At 40.8% G+C, this 15,250-nt stretch overlaps 1 protein-coding gene across 1 annotated transcript; it reads left to right on the top strand.

The window, feature by feature from the left end:
• The first annotated feature begins 580 nt into the window (after window positions 1-580).
• Window positions 581-12,611, top strand: LOC146559223 (lysophosphatidic acid receptor 6-like). The gene is made up of 2 exons (XM_085244708.1): window positions 581-650; window positions 10,803-12,611. Exon 2 carries the CDS (start codon window positions 10,881-10,883, stop codon window positions 11,736-11,738), a length of 858 nt encoding a protein of 285 aa, XP_085100834.1. The 5' UTR covers window positions 581-650; window positions 10,803-10,880; the 3' UTR covers window positions 11,739-12,611.
• Window positions 12,612-15,250: the final 2,639 nt, after the last annotated feature.

Genomic DNA, 15,250 nt, shown 5'->3' with positions numbered 1-15,250 from the left:
GATAGGGCATCACATTTAAGTATCTATTCTACTCTTGCAGTTCACCAACAGTGTTTTCAATTTTTATCCTCACTACCACACTATAGGAATTAGTTGATTAGTTTACTTGTAGAACTATGTGAAATTAAAACAAAACAAACAAACAAACAGAAAAGCAGAAGTCGCCACGGTATTTTTTGTATTATTTCTTCCACTCAGAACGTGTTATGCTTGCTGAGATCAAGCAAGCAAAACGTGTCAATCTAAGTGCGTTAAAGTCCTGACCATATTTTCGGTTTTGCCGTTTTGAATGGCACTGCAAGCATACAAAGCTCTGTAAAGAAAAGAAGAAAAGCAGTACAAATATGGGGCATGTCTGATGTCAGATACAAAGAAAAATTATTAAAGAGTCCAGTGGGAGCAAAAGGAGCGCAATTTTCCTTATTATGCGGAGTTTGGCGGAAACGTCTCACAATTTAAACTCCAGCGGCGGTCTTACGCATGGAAATGCAACCTGTCAAACTGGAAAACTTTTTGGTGTTTATGTTGTTTAAAGAAATGTCCTAAAAGCCACGCCCAAAACACAACTGTTTCCCTGTAAGTCTAACACGCCGACAGATGTGGGGGCTCCGTCGTTGGAAAGCGACAGCAGAAGAGTTGCGGACCCGCAGGTACGTAGGTCCACTTTTACGTATGGGAGATCGGGAAAAAGGAAGGCTTCCTGAATAAAGATACGCAAAGTAGATTACAGAGTATATTTGAAGAGATTGTCTGACTGAGCACAGTCCAAGCTGCAGTTAGGCGCAGAAACTTTAGTTTAAACCCCTCTTGTAGCTTGTAATCCGTCTTATCAAACACGCTTCTGACTGCATGGGCACAAATTGGCCTTTTTCGCGTTTAAAATGACGTTGTTTCATTAAGGCTACATTTAGACGAATTTAGTAAGTTTCCAAAACAAATAATAATAATAATAATGATAAGAAGAAGAAAAATAACTATAGCTATTAGGTTAAAACGCAAACTGCCAGCAAGACCTTCGGACGAGTACGCTCATAACTCAGGAGCAGGTTATGTTCAGACTTTCGGTTTAAAATCGACCAGAAGCGCCACGTTTGACTGATTTGTTTATTTACTATGTGTGGTAATAGCATGTTTTAAGCGCAGCACAGTAGCACATCCAGCGATAAAGTAATTAACTGGAATTAAAATATTTATTTTACCGGTCTGAGAATCCCAAGACTAACGGCAGCAGTAATCTCTTGTCTTATTTCTATGAATGGAAATACGTTTGTAAAATGTGGGAGCTTGCAGAATAAAAAAAAGAAAGAAAGAAATGCGAACTTTTATTTTGAAACTTTTACTTTTAAACATATTTTACATGCTTGTGTGTTTGTTTTATTTTAATTTGCAGTTACTGAAAAAAATATTCACAAATGTCTAGGTTGATACTTTCACAAATATACTGAGAGCTGCAAACTTGTGATTTGAATATTAATAATTTTTATTTCCCTTTTTACTACCTCATAAATCACAAATTCACACATTGACTTTTGACTTTGGCAACACTTCTTGCAAGGAAAGTTTTGCAAAACTCAAACTAATAGCTGCATTCATTAAGTGTTTTGTTGTCTTTTAAACGTGTCTCAGAAGTAGGTGACAAACAAAAAAAGCGTCACGTTTCATTAAAAGACCCATCAGACATCTGACTAACTGGCATCAGACTAAAAGGTTTCAGCCAAAACTTGGTTAGACTAAAAGGTCTCAGACAAAAGAGCATCAGACTGGTAACGGCCTAGGAGAAAGCTTGGTAGTATTGAGGTAAGTATTCAGTGTATCTCATTTATTTATGTAGTAATACAAATATTCCAGAAATGGGTCTATTATGGTATGTTATAATGTACACGGTATGAAGTATGTTGTGAATATTCTATAACTATAAGTATGTACAGGCTGTAGTGAGTACAAGCTATGTACAGGCTATGAACAGGATATAAATATGAAAAACTATACAGAATATGAAATAAATAACTTTACAGAATCTGGGATATACAGCTATACAGAAATGGGAACTATGCAAGTTGTAAACAGTTGTAGGATTAAAGATTATCGAATGTACAGAATGATTATTTACACAGAGCTATACAGTAGTGCAGTTAAGATAAGTGAGGGTGTAGATAGTTTCTACAGAGGCTATATAAAGTGCTAGTGGTTGTGAGTGGTGGTTCAGTCCATGTTATTATTGTGTGTTTGAGGGTACAGTTGTCCATTGTGGGTGTGGGTATGTTCAGTCCATGTGTTAACGTGGGTCAGATGTCAGGAGGCAGAGTTCAGGAGTCTGACAGTTGTGGGGAAGAAGCTGTTCTGGTACCTGGTGGTCTTAGTCCGGAGGCTCCTGTAGCGCCTCCCAGAGGGCAGGAGGGTGAAGAGTCCATGTGATGGGTGACTGGGGTCTCTGATGATTTTCCCAGCCCTTTTCAGACACCGCTTCCTGTAGATGTCTTTTATGGCAGGAAGTGGTGCTCCGGCAATGCGCTGGGCAGTTTTCACGACCCTCTGCAACGCCTTCCGGTCTGAGGCAGAGCAGTTCCCGTACCAGACTGTTATACAGTTGGTCAGGATGCTCTCGATGGTGCAACGATAGAAGTTCACCAGGATGTCTGAGGACAGGTGGTTCTTCCTCAGAGTCCTCAAGAAGAAGAGGCGCTGGTGAGCCTTCTTGACCAGCTTGGAGCAGTTGGTCGTCCAGGTGAGATCCTCGGAGATGTGGACTCCCAGGAACTTGAAGCTGCTCACATGCTCCACAGCCGTCCCCTTAATGTGGATGGGTGGATGTGGGTCAGCATTCCTCCTGTAGTCCACGATGAGCTCCTTGGTCTTCTCGGTGTTAAGCAGCAGGTTGTTTGTGTCGCACCACTCAGCCAGACGATCCACCTCCTCCCTGTAGGCGGCCTCATCGTTGTCACTGATGAGGCCAATCACCGTGGTGTCATCTGCAAACTTAATGATGGTGTTGGAACCATCAGCAGGTCTGCAGTCGTGGGTGAAGAGGGAGTAGAGGAAAGGGCTCATCACACAGCCTTGTGGTACACCGGTGTTCATTGTGATGGTAGATGAGCAGTGGTTATCCAGCCGGACATGTTGGGGGCGGTTGGTCAGGAAGTCCAGTAACCATTTGCAGATGAGGGAACTGATGCCCAGGTCTGTCAGTTTCCTGATGAGTTGTGAGGGGTGGATTGTATTGAACGCTGAACTGAAGTCTATAAACAGAATTCTGGCGTAGATGTTGTTGTTGTCCAGGTGTGAGAGGACAGAGTGCAGTGCGATGGAGACTGCATCCTCTGTGCTCCTGTTCTGGCGGTATGCGAATTGGTGGGGGTCCAGGGTGGGGGGGAGACAGGATTTGAAGTGTGCTAGGACCAGCTGCTCTAAGCACTTAGTGATGATGGGGGTGAGTGCTACTGGGCGGTAGTCATTGAGGCAAGATGGGATGGGTTGGAGTTTTTGGGTATCGGGACGATGATTATATGATTATATGATTATCTAACCATACCATGATCCACTGTCTGTGATATGAAACAGAAATAATTGCACGTTGGAGTATTTACTGAAGCTCTGTATTTGAAACTTCAATTTTACTGCTGTAATTTTTAAATTTAATTTAGTAATAAAAGAAATGTAATATTGGACATATCATATTTTCATTACACAAGTGAGATGACACTAGTCACATGAGCATTAGCTGTTATTTTCTAGCTATTATTATAATGTTTTTACAGTCCGTTGGTCGCTCAGCCTCAGATACTTAACATACATAAGATTAAAAATTTCTCCTTCATTTCTGTCAAAAAATGCAGTGTTAAGCAACTCGAGCAATTCAATTCAATTTTCAATACAATTTTATACATAGCGCCAAATCAAAACAACAGTGGCCTCAAATGCTTTATTTTGTAAGGCAGACCCCTTCTATAATCAAAAAACAGCGTGCCGTAGGCTAAACCAGTCGCTTTTAACAGCCTCGAAATTCCGGCCTTTGCCGTCTTCGAAGGACCTGACCTACGTCGATCGCAAAGGACAAGTCTTTTGAAGGATGCAGACCCTGAATTGGCACACACTTTGATGCCCTTTTAATGACATTAATGATGTATTTAGATTTGGGCTGAGAACTGACAACAGTATCACCTGCAGGAAGATTCTCTCTGAGGCACTTTTATTTTGAGACCGTATGGTCTGATGCCTTTTAGTCAGAATTCAGAATTTTTCAATGAAAGCGATGCTTTTTTTGTCAATGTTTTGATGTCTGAGGCCTTTAAATCTGATGTCTCACAATTTTTTTCTCCATACCATCTGTTCTGTGCCCACCTTACTAGTGAATTAGGTGGAGCACTCTGAATTAAATCAGGATATAAAGCATTATCTTTCTCTTGCTTTAATGAACACTGTCGATCTGACAACTAGCCGCTTAATGAGGCTTTCTCCGGGGCAACAGCATCCGGTTCCAATGTCATCACATTAAGACATTATCCACATATCAGTACATGATATCCCCCTTTTCCTCTTTAGCCTTAATAACTTTGTTTTCTTTTTTCTCTCTTTTTTTAACACTGAACATTGTTTTCTTGTCTTACTTTGTGACAATTATTTTTTCTGTCTCACCACACCTGTACCTTTCCTTTCCCTAATATATACATATATACATACATATATGAATATGTCTGTGAAGGTTCTCAGTCATCCAGGTCATCGTAGTCAAAGGAGCTTGCAAAGAAAAGCGGCTGGACTTCTTTTGGATGAGAGGTGAAATGTCTTCAAGCAGCTTGAAGACGTTTCACCTCTCATCCGAGAAGCTTCTTCAGTTCTAAGGTCAAATGGTGGGGAGTCCCAGATTTAAGTCCTAGTGGGAGTATCACCCCAAAGAGGGACAAATACATATATGAACTTGAAACTTGTACATTTTATATTACCTCTACACATTAACATATTATGGTTTATTTAACCACAAAATCATGAAACCTCTCAGGTATCTTTTTAGCCCTCTGTGATCTACTTGGTCTCGCTGGCCGCTGGGGGCCCTCTTGTGGTTTTGGCGTGAAGGTGTCAATCTTTGTGTTTGTTTCACTTTCCTCCCTTTCATTGTGTCTTGCTCGTGTTGTCCTTCTCTGGTCTCATTTGTCTTGTATTTCTTCACATGTGTAGTATTCCGGTGATAGCGAGCTCCTGTTGGCAATTCAACAATGACTTGGTTTCCAGTTCTGCTTACAATTTTGTGTGGCATTGTGTTGAATGGTGTTGTAAACTTGTCCACTTTGTCTTGTTGACCCAGCACTGTCTCCCATGTCAACTTTTGAATACTCAGCTCCTCTTCGTTCATCAGCAGAAATCTTTGATTTTGATTTGATCTTCCTCTGTCACGCAAATCCAACTCAGTTGATTTTGACTCACAGGTGTTCGGTAACTTTCCTCTCATTTTGCAGTCGAACAGGAGTTCTGCTGGACTTTTGCCTTTGGTTGGATGTTCAATGCTGCGATAATCTGTCACATGTTTTCTCAGCTCTCGTTTCCAGTCAAGGCTGTCAGCTTGTGTGATCCTGATTCTTTTCATCATTGATGCATTTTGACGTTCCACTTCTCCCTTTGCTTGAGCCAATTTTGGTGTGGTTCTTATATGTTTGATTCCATTAGTTTCGCAGTATTCTCTGAAAAACTCAGATTTGAACGGTGGGCTGTTATCAGATTTAATGGTAACTGGTAGCCCATGTCTACTGAATATATAGAGTCAATGACTTTTTCAGCAGTTTTAGATGTCATTACACCATACTCAGGGCGTGATCGTGGCTCAAGAGTTGGCAGTTCGTCTTATAATCGGAAGGTTGCCGGTTTGAGCCCCAGCTCCGATAGTCTCGGTCGTTGTGTCCTTGGGCAAGACACTTCACCCGTTTCCTACCGGTGGTGGCCAGAGGGCCTGGTGCCGCCAGTGTCCAGCAGCCTCGCCTCTGTCAGTGAGCCCCAGGGCAGCTGTGGCTATAATGTAGCTTGCCATCACCAGTGTGTGAATGTGTGTGTGAATGGGAGGATGACTGAATGTGTAAAGCGCTTTGGGGTCCTTAGGGACCAAGTAAAGTGCTATATAAATACAGGCCATTTATCATAGTACTTAGTACATCTTTCTATTCGTGCACAAGGTCTAGATCTTTGGCTGTATATGATCTCTATATGTGTTCTGTGATGAGGTCAAACTTCCTGACATACACATATGGATGTAGTCTCTCACATGCTCATACCAGTGCTAGGGCTTCTCTTTCCATTTGAGAATATATTTGCTCACAGTCTATTAAACTCCGACTTACGTAACACACTGGTACCTCTTCTCCGTTCTGTATTTGTATTAGCACTGCGCCCAAGCCTACAGGGCTTGCATCTGCTATGACCTTGGTTGGGGCTTCTTTGTCAAAATAGGCTACTGTACCTGCTCTGGCTAACTTCAATTCAATTTTAATTCAATTTTGTTTATATAGCGCCAAATCACAATAATAGTCGCCTCAAGGCGCTTCATAGATACAGAGAAAAACCCAACAATCACATGACCCCCTATGAGCAAGCACTTTGGTGACAGTGGGAAAGAAAAACTCCCTTTTAACAGGAAGAAACCTCCGGCAGAACCAGGCTCAGGGAGGAGCGGCCATCTGCTGTGACCAGTTGGGGTGAGAGAAGCAAGACAGGATGAAAGACATGCCATGGAAGAAAGACAGAGATTAATTAAGTGTGATTCAGAGGAGAAGTCTATTAACACATGTTGAGTGAGAAAGGTGACTGAAAAGGAAATATTCAATGCATCATGGGAATTCCCCAGCAGGCTAAACCTATTGCAGCATAACTAAGGGAGGATTTATGGTCACCTGGTCCAGCCCTAACTATATGCTTTAGCAAAAAGGAACGTTTTAAGCCTAATCTTAAAAGTAGAGATAGTGTCTGTCTCCCGAATCCAAACTGGAATCTGGTTCCACTGAAGAGGGGCCTGAAGGCTCTCCTTCCCATTCTACTCTTAAATACTCTAGGAGCAACAAGTAGGCCTGCAGTGCGAGAGCGAAGTGCTCTAATAGGGTGATATGGTACTACAAGGTCATTAAGATAAGATGGGGCCTGATTATTTAAGACCTGTATGTGAGGAGCAGGATTTTGAATTCAATTCTGGATTTAACAGGAAGCCAATGAAGGAGAAATATGCTCTCTCTATCTAGTCCCTGTCAGTACTCTTACTGCAGCATTTTAGACTAATTGAAGGCTTTTCAGGGAGTTTTTAGGACATCCTGCTAATAATGAATTACAGTAGTCTTACTTAGAAGTAATAAATGCATGAACTAGTTTCACAGCGTCACTCTGAGACACTTAAAGTTCATGTTTTAAAAACATGTTTAGTGTTTTTCTGTCAGTACAGAACATAATGTCATGTGGTTGGTTTTGGGCTATTAGACTTATATTAGTTATGTTAGCTAACTTGTGACAGAATAGATAACAAAACTAAAACCAAAAATCAGCACGTCAGCAGGGAAAGTAGGTCAGGGTGTGGAAGGGGAAATGTTTAATGCAATAGTAGAGCACTCATATTCACTGATTTTAGAACTTGTAGTCAGAGTTGTGGTTCTAAGTAGTAGTAGTTAAAAAAAAAAATTTAAATAACAAGTTTGCTGCTCTCAGTATATTTGTGAAAATATCAATGAGAATATCAAACTTTTGAGTTAAGTTTTACCTTAAAAAGTGAAAGTTTCAAAATATGAGTTCACGTTTTCTACACATTCTCAATTCTCTGCAAGCTCTCACGCCAACATATTTAACTCTCAATTTGCAACAATGTTGCATTTTACTGATACATTTCTTATGTTCTTTTCACGTTTTTAATCATGATTTCATCGTCATCATCTGACAACATCTCGGTTTGGCGTAGGCGTCACTCATAGGGATCATTTCGCGTAGAAGAAGATTGATATGATCTACAAGTTGATAACAACCCTTGTGATACTCGTTATCTACAATTAGGGTTTTAAATGTTGTCAAGCTAGTTAATGCAAACAAAGCCAAACCAAAACCAAAGGCAGGGCTGACGATACTCTGGAAACACAAAGTATGTTTCTGTCAGGTAAATCTCAATACCTCAATACCAGATGCAACCTATAATTTCCTTCGGGATTAATAAAGTATTTCTGATTCTCAATTCATTATTTCCATAAGGTTCGTTTCACTTGCACTGCAACTTCAGTTACTCAACTCCAAGCGCTTTAATTTTATCTGCTGAAACAAGTAGTTCTTATACTTACGAGCCTGCTGGAATTAATTACACCAGCCTGGTTCCTTAATAAAAATTTGACATGTTCCAGTCCAGTCCAGTCCTTTTGATAAAACTGTAGCGTGTGCTTAGCTTGATGTCACAGAAACACATAGGTACAAGTCCAGTTAGAGGGCTGTTTTTATTTCAAAATTCAAAAATATTTCAAAATCATTCCAAATGCTTTTAATCAGTATAATTTACTTTGTTATCTGAAGACAATGTTGACATGTATATGCATTTGTATGATCTAGAGAGCAACTTTTTTCTGTCAGTGAGGTCTTTTGTCAAGTATGACATACTAGCAGGTAGAAGCACCTACTTGTTGAAAATGAGAAATCTGCACATTTATTATCTGAAGCAGTTAGAGTGGAGTGTGTGATATAACAAAAAAACTTAACCAGTGTAAAATGAAAACGAGCTAAACTGGAACACGGGTTATTTTCAGGAACAATAGAATCTCTCAGTTAACAAACACACAGATGTAGAGAGACCTGCTGCCCTCTTGGAGATTTTAATAAAGCTGCAAGAATCCTTTAGGATTATTAAGAACCTATTTTTAGTTTTTTTCTCTTCTTTGCGGTTCACAGGGCCTTAAGTGAAATATTTATTTTCACTTTTATACTGTGATCTCTAGGGATGGGTATCGTTTAGGTTTTATCCGATACCGGTGCCAAATCGGTACTTTTGAAACGGTGCCGGTGCTTAAACGGTGCTCGAACCGGTGCTTAAAGAATGGAGAACACAAACTTTGTCCAAAAACCTCTCATGTTCAGCTGGGTTTTTTTGTAAAAAGATAACAATGTGTGCCTTTTCTGCAGCTATGGGGCATATATGGCATCACTCTTGGCTGGAAGCAGTGCTTAAACAATGGAAAAAACACAAACTTTGTCCAAAAACCTCTCATGTTTAGCTGTTTCCCACTTTTTCTTTGGTCATTTTAGCCTTTTTGGCCAGGGTGAAGGGAGCATCTGCCATCAAACAAGAAGACAGCCGCATGTAGCTATGATGATGTTTGCTAGTTCACCTTACATGCATTAATGTAATAACGTGGTTAGCCTACTCAACGTAAATTACACACGAACAACATGAAGCTACTCATGCAGAGAAGAACGGCTGCTGCTGCATCATCATCATCATCATCATTTCTGCTACACTGGCAGGGCTAGGGGCCAGGACTCTATTCTTCGGGTTTTTGGGGGATGTTGCTCCGGGTCCGATAACTGGCAACCCACCCGACGTGCACGGTGTGAGGTCTCGCAGCAAGCTATCAAATACGGCGCATTTCTCGGCTTTTAAAAAAAAACGCTATGCTTCGCCAGGTGTTTAATCGGATTCTTGGTGTTACCTCCTTTGACAGTATCACAGTATCAGCTTAAAGCACTTGTTGCAGGTTGCTGAGTTTGCATATTTTGCTGTGAAGTACAGCCAGACTTTTGACCGCTTCGCCTTGGACGTTTTTAATCTGTAGCTCTGCTCTAACTGAACGTACGTACCTGGCCCCGCCTACTATCCTCGGAAACGTAAAATGATTGGCTAGAAGTGTATCACAGCTCAGGAAAAAAAAGCACCGAAATGTGCGCTGCTTTTCGGTCTGGTTACTACCGTTTATGTCAGATGGCACCGGACACCTGTACCCATCCCTAGTGATCTCTGATTCATTCTCAAAAAGAACTCCCCGTCTTTTCTCCCACTCTAACTCTAGAGTTACAGTGGTAATCTATACTAACTAAAGTTAATTGTTTACACGTAAGGCATTTAAACAACTGGCACGTAATTAATTGTTAATTTCGTGTCCCTTTTTCGCGTTCAGTGTGTAATAGCCTTTAGCCTTGAGTGGCTGGGCTAACAGTAAACACAAGATGCAGGGTTTACGCTTAGCTTAACTGTGTTGTAATGTAGTGTCACTTCTGTCAGTTACCACAAATGTTGAGTCATGTCACAAAGTTTCCTGTGCCCTCGCAGACTAACCTCACCTCATTTACTTAGCCTGGCAGGGCAAAAGACACTGTCTCAGCTGAACTCTGGACACACACACACACATACACTGATATGCACACACTGATCCCCCCTCCCTTTCCAACACCTTCGATGCTTGTGCCCTACCGGGGAAGATGGCAGGATGCTGCAGGACCGGATGCGCTGTCTACACCGGCTTTCTCTTACCCTTTACCCGCCCCTGTTGCTTGTCTTGTGTTTCTATGGTGTATTGATACTCATGTGCTTTTTGTGCTGAGGTGTTTTTTCTGTTATCAAACTGTTCTCCCACTAGGAGCTCAGTCTGAGTGGAGTTTTTTTCTCCTCCTCTTACCTCATGTTATGTATTTTCGTTGTTGTTTTCCTATCAGCCTACCTTTCTGACATGTCTCCCCAATGTGATGTTTTTGTAAAGTTGGTCAGAAGGTTCCTTTGTTAGTGCGCATGCGCCATTAGCGTGCTGCCGCTATAACCCTAATTTCCTTTGGGATTAATAAAGTATACTGATTCTGATTCTGATTCCACACAGATAACCAGCACAAAGAGGAACATTTGCTGCTTGGCTACAATATTTTGTAAAGGACGCAGAAGGATTTCTTTTCTCATCATGAACACATCAAACATCACTGACGTGACAACAGAAGACCGGGTTTATGCTGGGATCTTTAGCTTAATTATGGTGATAGGTCTGCCTCTCAATGCGATCTCACTGTGGATTCTTCTTCGCCGGCACAGCCTCAAATCACCCAACGCTGTTTTCATGGTTAACCTGGCACTCTCAGACCTGCTGTTGGTCTTCACTTTGCCCATGAGGATCCACTTTCACGCCACAGGGGAATGGACTCTGCCCAGTGGGGTGTGCCTCATCATCACAATGTTCTTTCGCACCAACATCCGCTCCAGCTCCTCCTTCATCACCTTCATAAGCGTGGACCGAATGCTGGCTGTGGTTTATCCTATGAGGTCTCGCAATCTTCGAACCTCGTGCAATGCCTGGAAGGCTTCTGTACTCGTCTGGGTGATTTTGCTGGTGATGAACATCCTAGAGAGTGTGGACTTTCTAAAGCAGTTGAATAACCACACTCGCCCTACTTGTTTTGAGTCTTACGAATCTGCAAAATGTCCTTTGGAAGGAATCCGATTAAGAGTTATTCAGTTTATGATTGTAATATTGGTCACAATGCTGTTAGTCAATATTGTGTGCACCACTATGGTGTTTAGGACTCTACACGGACATCTCAGTGGTGACTCTCCAAAAATCAACAACAAGATGAATGTAATGCTGATTTTTGCCATAAACTTGATTTTATATGCTATATTCTTACCTGTGCCTATAACTATGGCTATGGATTGTGCCCATGTCAAGCCATTGATATGTCTTACTGTTTTAAACTGCTGTCTGGATCCTCTGTTGTATTACTTCTCTTTTGATGCTTTCTGGAAGAAAAAAGAAGATGTTGTGTAAATGTAAATAAATGGGGATACTGTCTGTGTCACACACTGCTCAGGCCTTTTACTTCAGCTGTGTGTGTGTTATTTTATAAATAAATGTAATATATTTTGTTTTTAAAATCAAGCTGTAGACTTGTTTTTTTTAAGCTCACTGCCAGTTGTTTATTGAGAGATGCACTTGCCACCGCAAACATATGATTTTATAGAATATGAGGCATTACCAAAAATTAAACACCATATGAAGCAGTTCAAATGAGGTCAACCCTAAACATCAGCAGCAGCAGTAATACTGATCAATATAACAGCATTCATATGATCAATATGGGGAACAGCTTTTCTGCAGTAAAAGTACTGCTGATGATTTATGTAGAATTTAGTGTAAAACACTTCCATGTCTAGTCAGGTATTTTCATATTGAATTTTAAAAAATTCCCCAACTACTTGCCATTGTAAGCTTAATGTAAATATCTATGTTGTCATAATCCTGAGTCCGTGACTCGGTGATTTTGTGTTTGGTGTATTTATTGTTATTATTTTCATTATTATTTGTGGGCTGTTTTGGGATGGTTTGTGTTTTGTGTTTTAGATACTGGGTTTCTGGGTTTGTGCTCCCTCTGTTGGTCCCTGGTGTTAGTGTTCCCCTGTCTCGTCAGGTTAATCAGGTCCAGCTGTGTCTTTCACCTGTGTGTGTGATTTTTCCCAGTGTCCCTCTGTGTATTTATAGTGTGTGTTTGCCTCTGTGTTACCCTGCGTACTCTGTATTTCTCCGTGAATCCCCTGTGTGCTCTCCCTGCTGTCCTCCCTTCATGTTCAGGTTTGCTACTCTTTGATTTAGTTTCTCCCAGTTTAGTTCATCCTTAGTTGTGTTTTGCCATCATCACTTTATGTTCAGTATTCTTAATAAATCACCCTCACATCTGAATAAGTGTTGCATTTGAGTCCTCCTTCCACACATCACACGGCTGCTGCCCCAATTGTGACAGACATGGTAGCTACAGAAGTTTTTACAACTCTTCATTATGTGTGTGTGTTCACATGTGTATATGTGGCCCTATAGTAGCTCCACTTGAGAAGCAAAACAAAAAAGTTAAGTGCTGTAGTGCTGGAGGGTTGGCAGCAGAGTTTCATAATTTCATTGCGTCTGTAATGTCATGAAAAGTAAACTTCACCAACCACAAAAGCTGAGTTTCCTCTTACATTTTTGACTAGCTGCTGCGTCACACACTAACCTTGCCTCACTTCACACAGATAAACAGAAAAAGGAAGAACGTTTACTGTAATACTTCAGGATTAAAGGATAGAGAAATATCTTATTTTCCATCATGCACACACCAAACATCACCACAGAAGACCGGATATATGGCTTCATTATGGTGATAGGTCTCGCCTCTCAAAGTGGTTCACTGGATTCGTCTTCGCTGTCACATCTCAAATCACCCAATGTCGTTTTCATGGTCAACCTGGTCATCTCAGCCTGCTGCTCATCCTCACTTTGCACATGAGGGTCCCCTTTCACGCCACAGGCACTGTGTGTGTGGTCAAATGAATGGCAGCAGCCTCATGGCCCTCTGCTCACTTCTATGGCTGCAAATAATGTGTCAGCATTATGTTTTGGGCATTGTCAGGAAAGATCTGTGTGAGCAGAGCAACTGGTGGAAAGTTAACATTAGGTATTCACATATTCTGACAGTTTTGTTAGTTTGTAAAACAATAATTGTACAGATCTACATAATGCTGCTTTGTAAATATAGACCATCTAGTATCCGCTTAGTACAAATAAGAGTCTCTTGTAGTGAAATAAGGGGAATTTTCAACCACACATTGGGCACAAAGTGGTAAATGGGTGATTGCTGGCAGATAAAGAGCCCGCTTCTGGCAGTCGTCCAGTACTGTGCTATGCGTTTCCCATGTTGCTGACTGATATCTTATTTGGAAAGTTAAATGGGCAACATTTAGTTACTGTAATAGCTTTTTTTTTTTCTGTATTGACACATTATCATTTGCTAATTCAGTGATAAACTATACCTTTTACTCTACGCATAAAAATAAGACATGGTTAACTGGTAGAGCCCTATGAGGTATGTTTACTATATCATACCAACCATGTATTTATTTAATTTAAAGCAAAGCGGTAACACTTTGTTCACAGGCAGAACATTCCGTTTATAGTAGTGTTTTTTCTGTATTTTAACAGTTGTGGTTAGACAGGTTTTAAGTCCTGTCCTCTTTTTCTTTGGTTTTGCACTTAAAGTTTTGCATGAATTCTGATAAAACTTTGTAGGTGTGTGGAGTGGGATCATATTAACGCTTCATTAAAATTTGGCTTACATCCACCAAGGTCTTCAAGGTCAACTTTAATGATTTAGTGGGTGAAGAAAGCCTTATAACTTAAACTATGGTTCTTACAAGTATGGTGTGTATGGTCAGCAAATAGAAAGCATTGCATAAAGATTTAAAATATCATGTCACATCTGATCCCTGACGTCTCCTTCAAGGTCCAGAGACTGATCTGAAGTGATAGCAATGCTACTGTAAACTGTAGTATAATATTATAGAATCAGCTCAAGTCATTCATGTCCTGTTATACACGTTACCCATTAGCCACTGCTACAAAGTCTTTGTGTAATCAAAGTCAATTCAATTCAAATTCACAATTCATTAAAAAGCAACTGTATTTGTCCCTAAGGGGCAATTAAAAAGACAATTAAATATCTGTCCTGCTACCCTTATCTGATTTTTGCTGTACTATGAACCTATTAAAGTATTTTAAAAAGAAAAGAACAAAGAGAACAAGATGGATATATGTAGAATACAGCACTGTTCCCTTATAGGGTGAGCTGGAAGGAGACAAACTTTCTGTCCGTGCTGTCTGGGTACCTCGGCTTTGTCCCACAGTCCAAAGGCATGCTTGTGAAGTTAACTGGTTGTTCTAAATTGGCTGTAGATGTGAATGTGAGCATGAATACTTCTGTCTCACTGCATTTGTATTGTGATAGACTGGTGACCTGTCCCTCCTCTCACCCACTGACAGCTGAGATAGACTCAAGCCCAAATTAGAAAAGATGGAACTGGATGGATGGGTTTACAAGCATACACGGGAACACTGGTGTACTGCCTGATGGTTTTCCATAAGACCAGAGATCGACAACCTACGGCTCTTTCGCCCCTGAGCTATGGCTCTTACCTGGCTTGCAGATTTGGGTAAAAAAAAATATTAAAAAAGTAAAATTAAATAAAACTAGGAACATTTGAAATGTTACAGGCATAGTCTCCCCTTTAGGAAAGTAACCTGATGGGTAATGTATTCTGTGCCAGAGGCTGAAGTGGAAGACAGGCACGTGCGCGCCAGCGACTGAGTGAAGTGCAATGAAGTTTACGGAGATTGGGAAAAAGAAACCTATGCTTATAGTACTAGCTAGTGCAACCAGAGGGGCATGTAAAGGACCCATTTCTAAGTGAAATGTTAGTAGGCTATACCAGACCAGGAAGCTATAGGAGCTACGAGATGAACTCTGACTCACACAG

This window comes from Mchenga conophoros, linkage group LG14 (genome assembly GCF_057382185.1).
Source record: "Mchenga conophoros isolate Kocher_MC1m ecotype Shallow Benthic linkage group LG14, M_conophoros_male_GT1.1, whole genome shotgun sequence".
NCBI classification, from domain to species: Eukaryota; Metazoa; Chordata; class Actinopteri; order Cichliformes; family Cichlidae; genus Mchenga; species Mchenga conophoros.
Note: the sequence above shows the minus strand (reverse complement) of the source record. Positions and strands in the feature narration are given on the sequence as shown.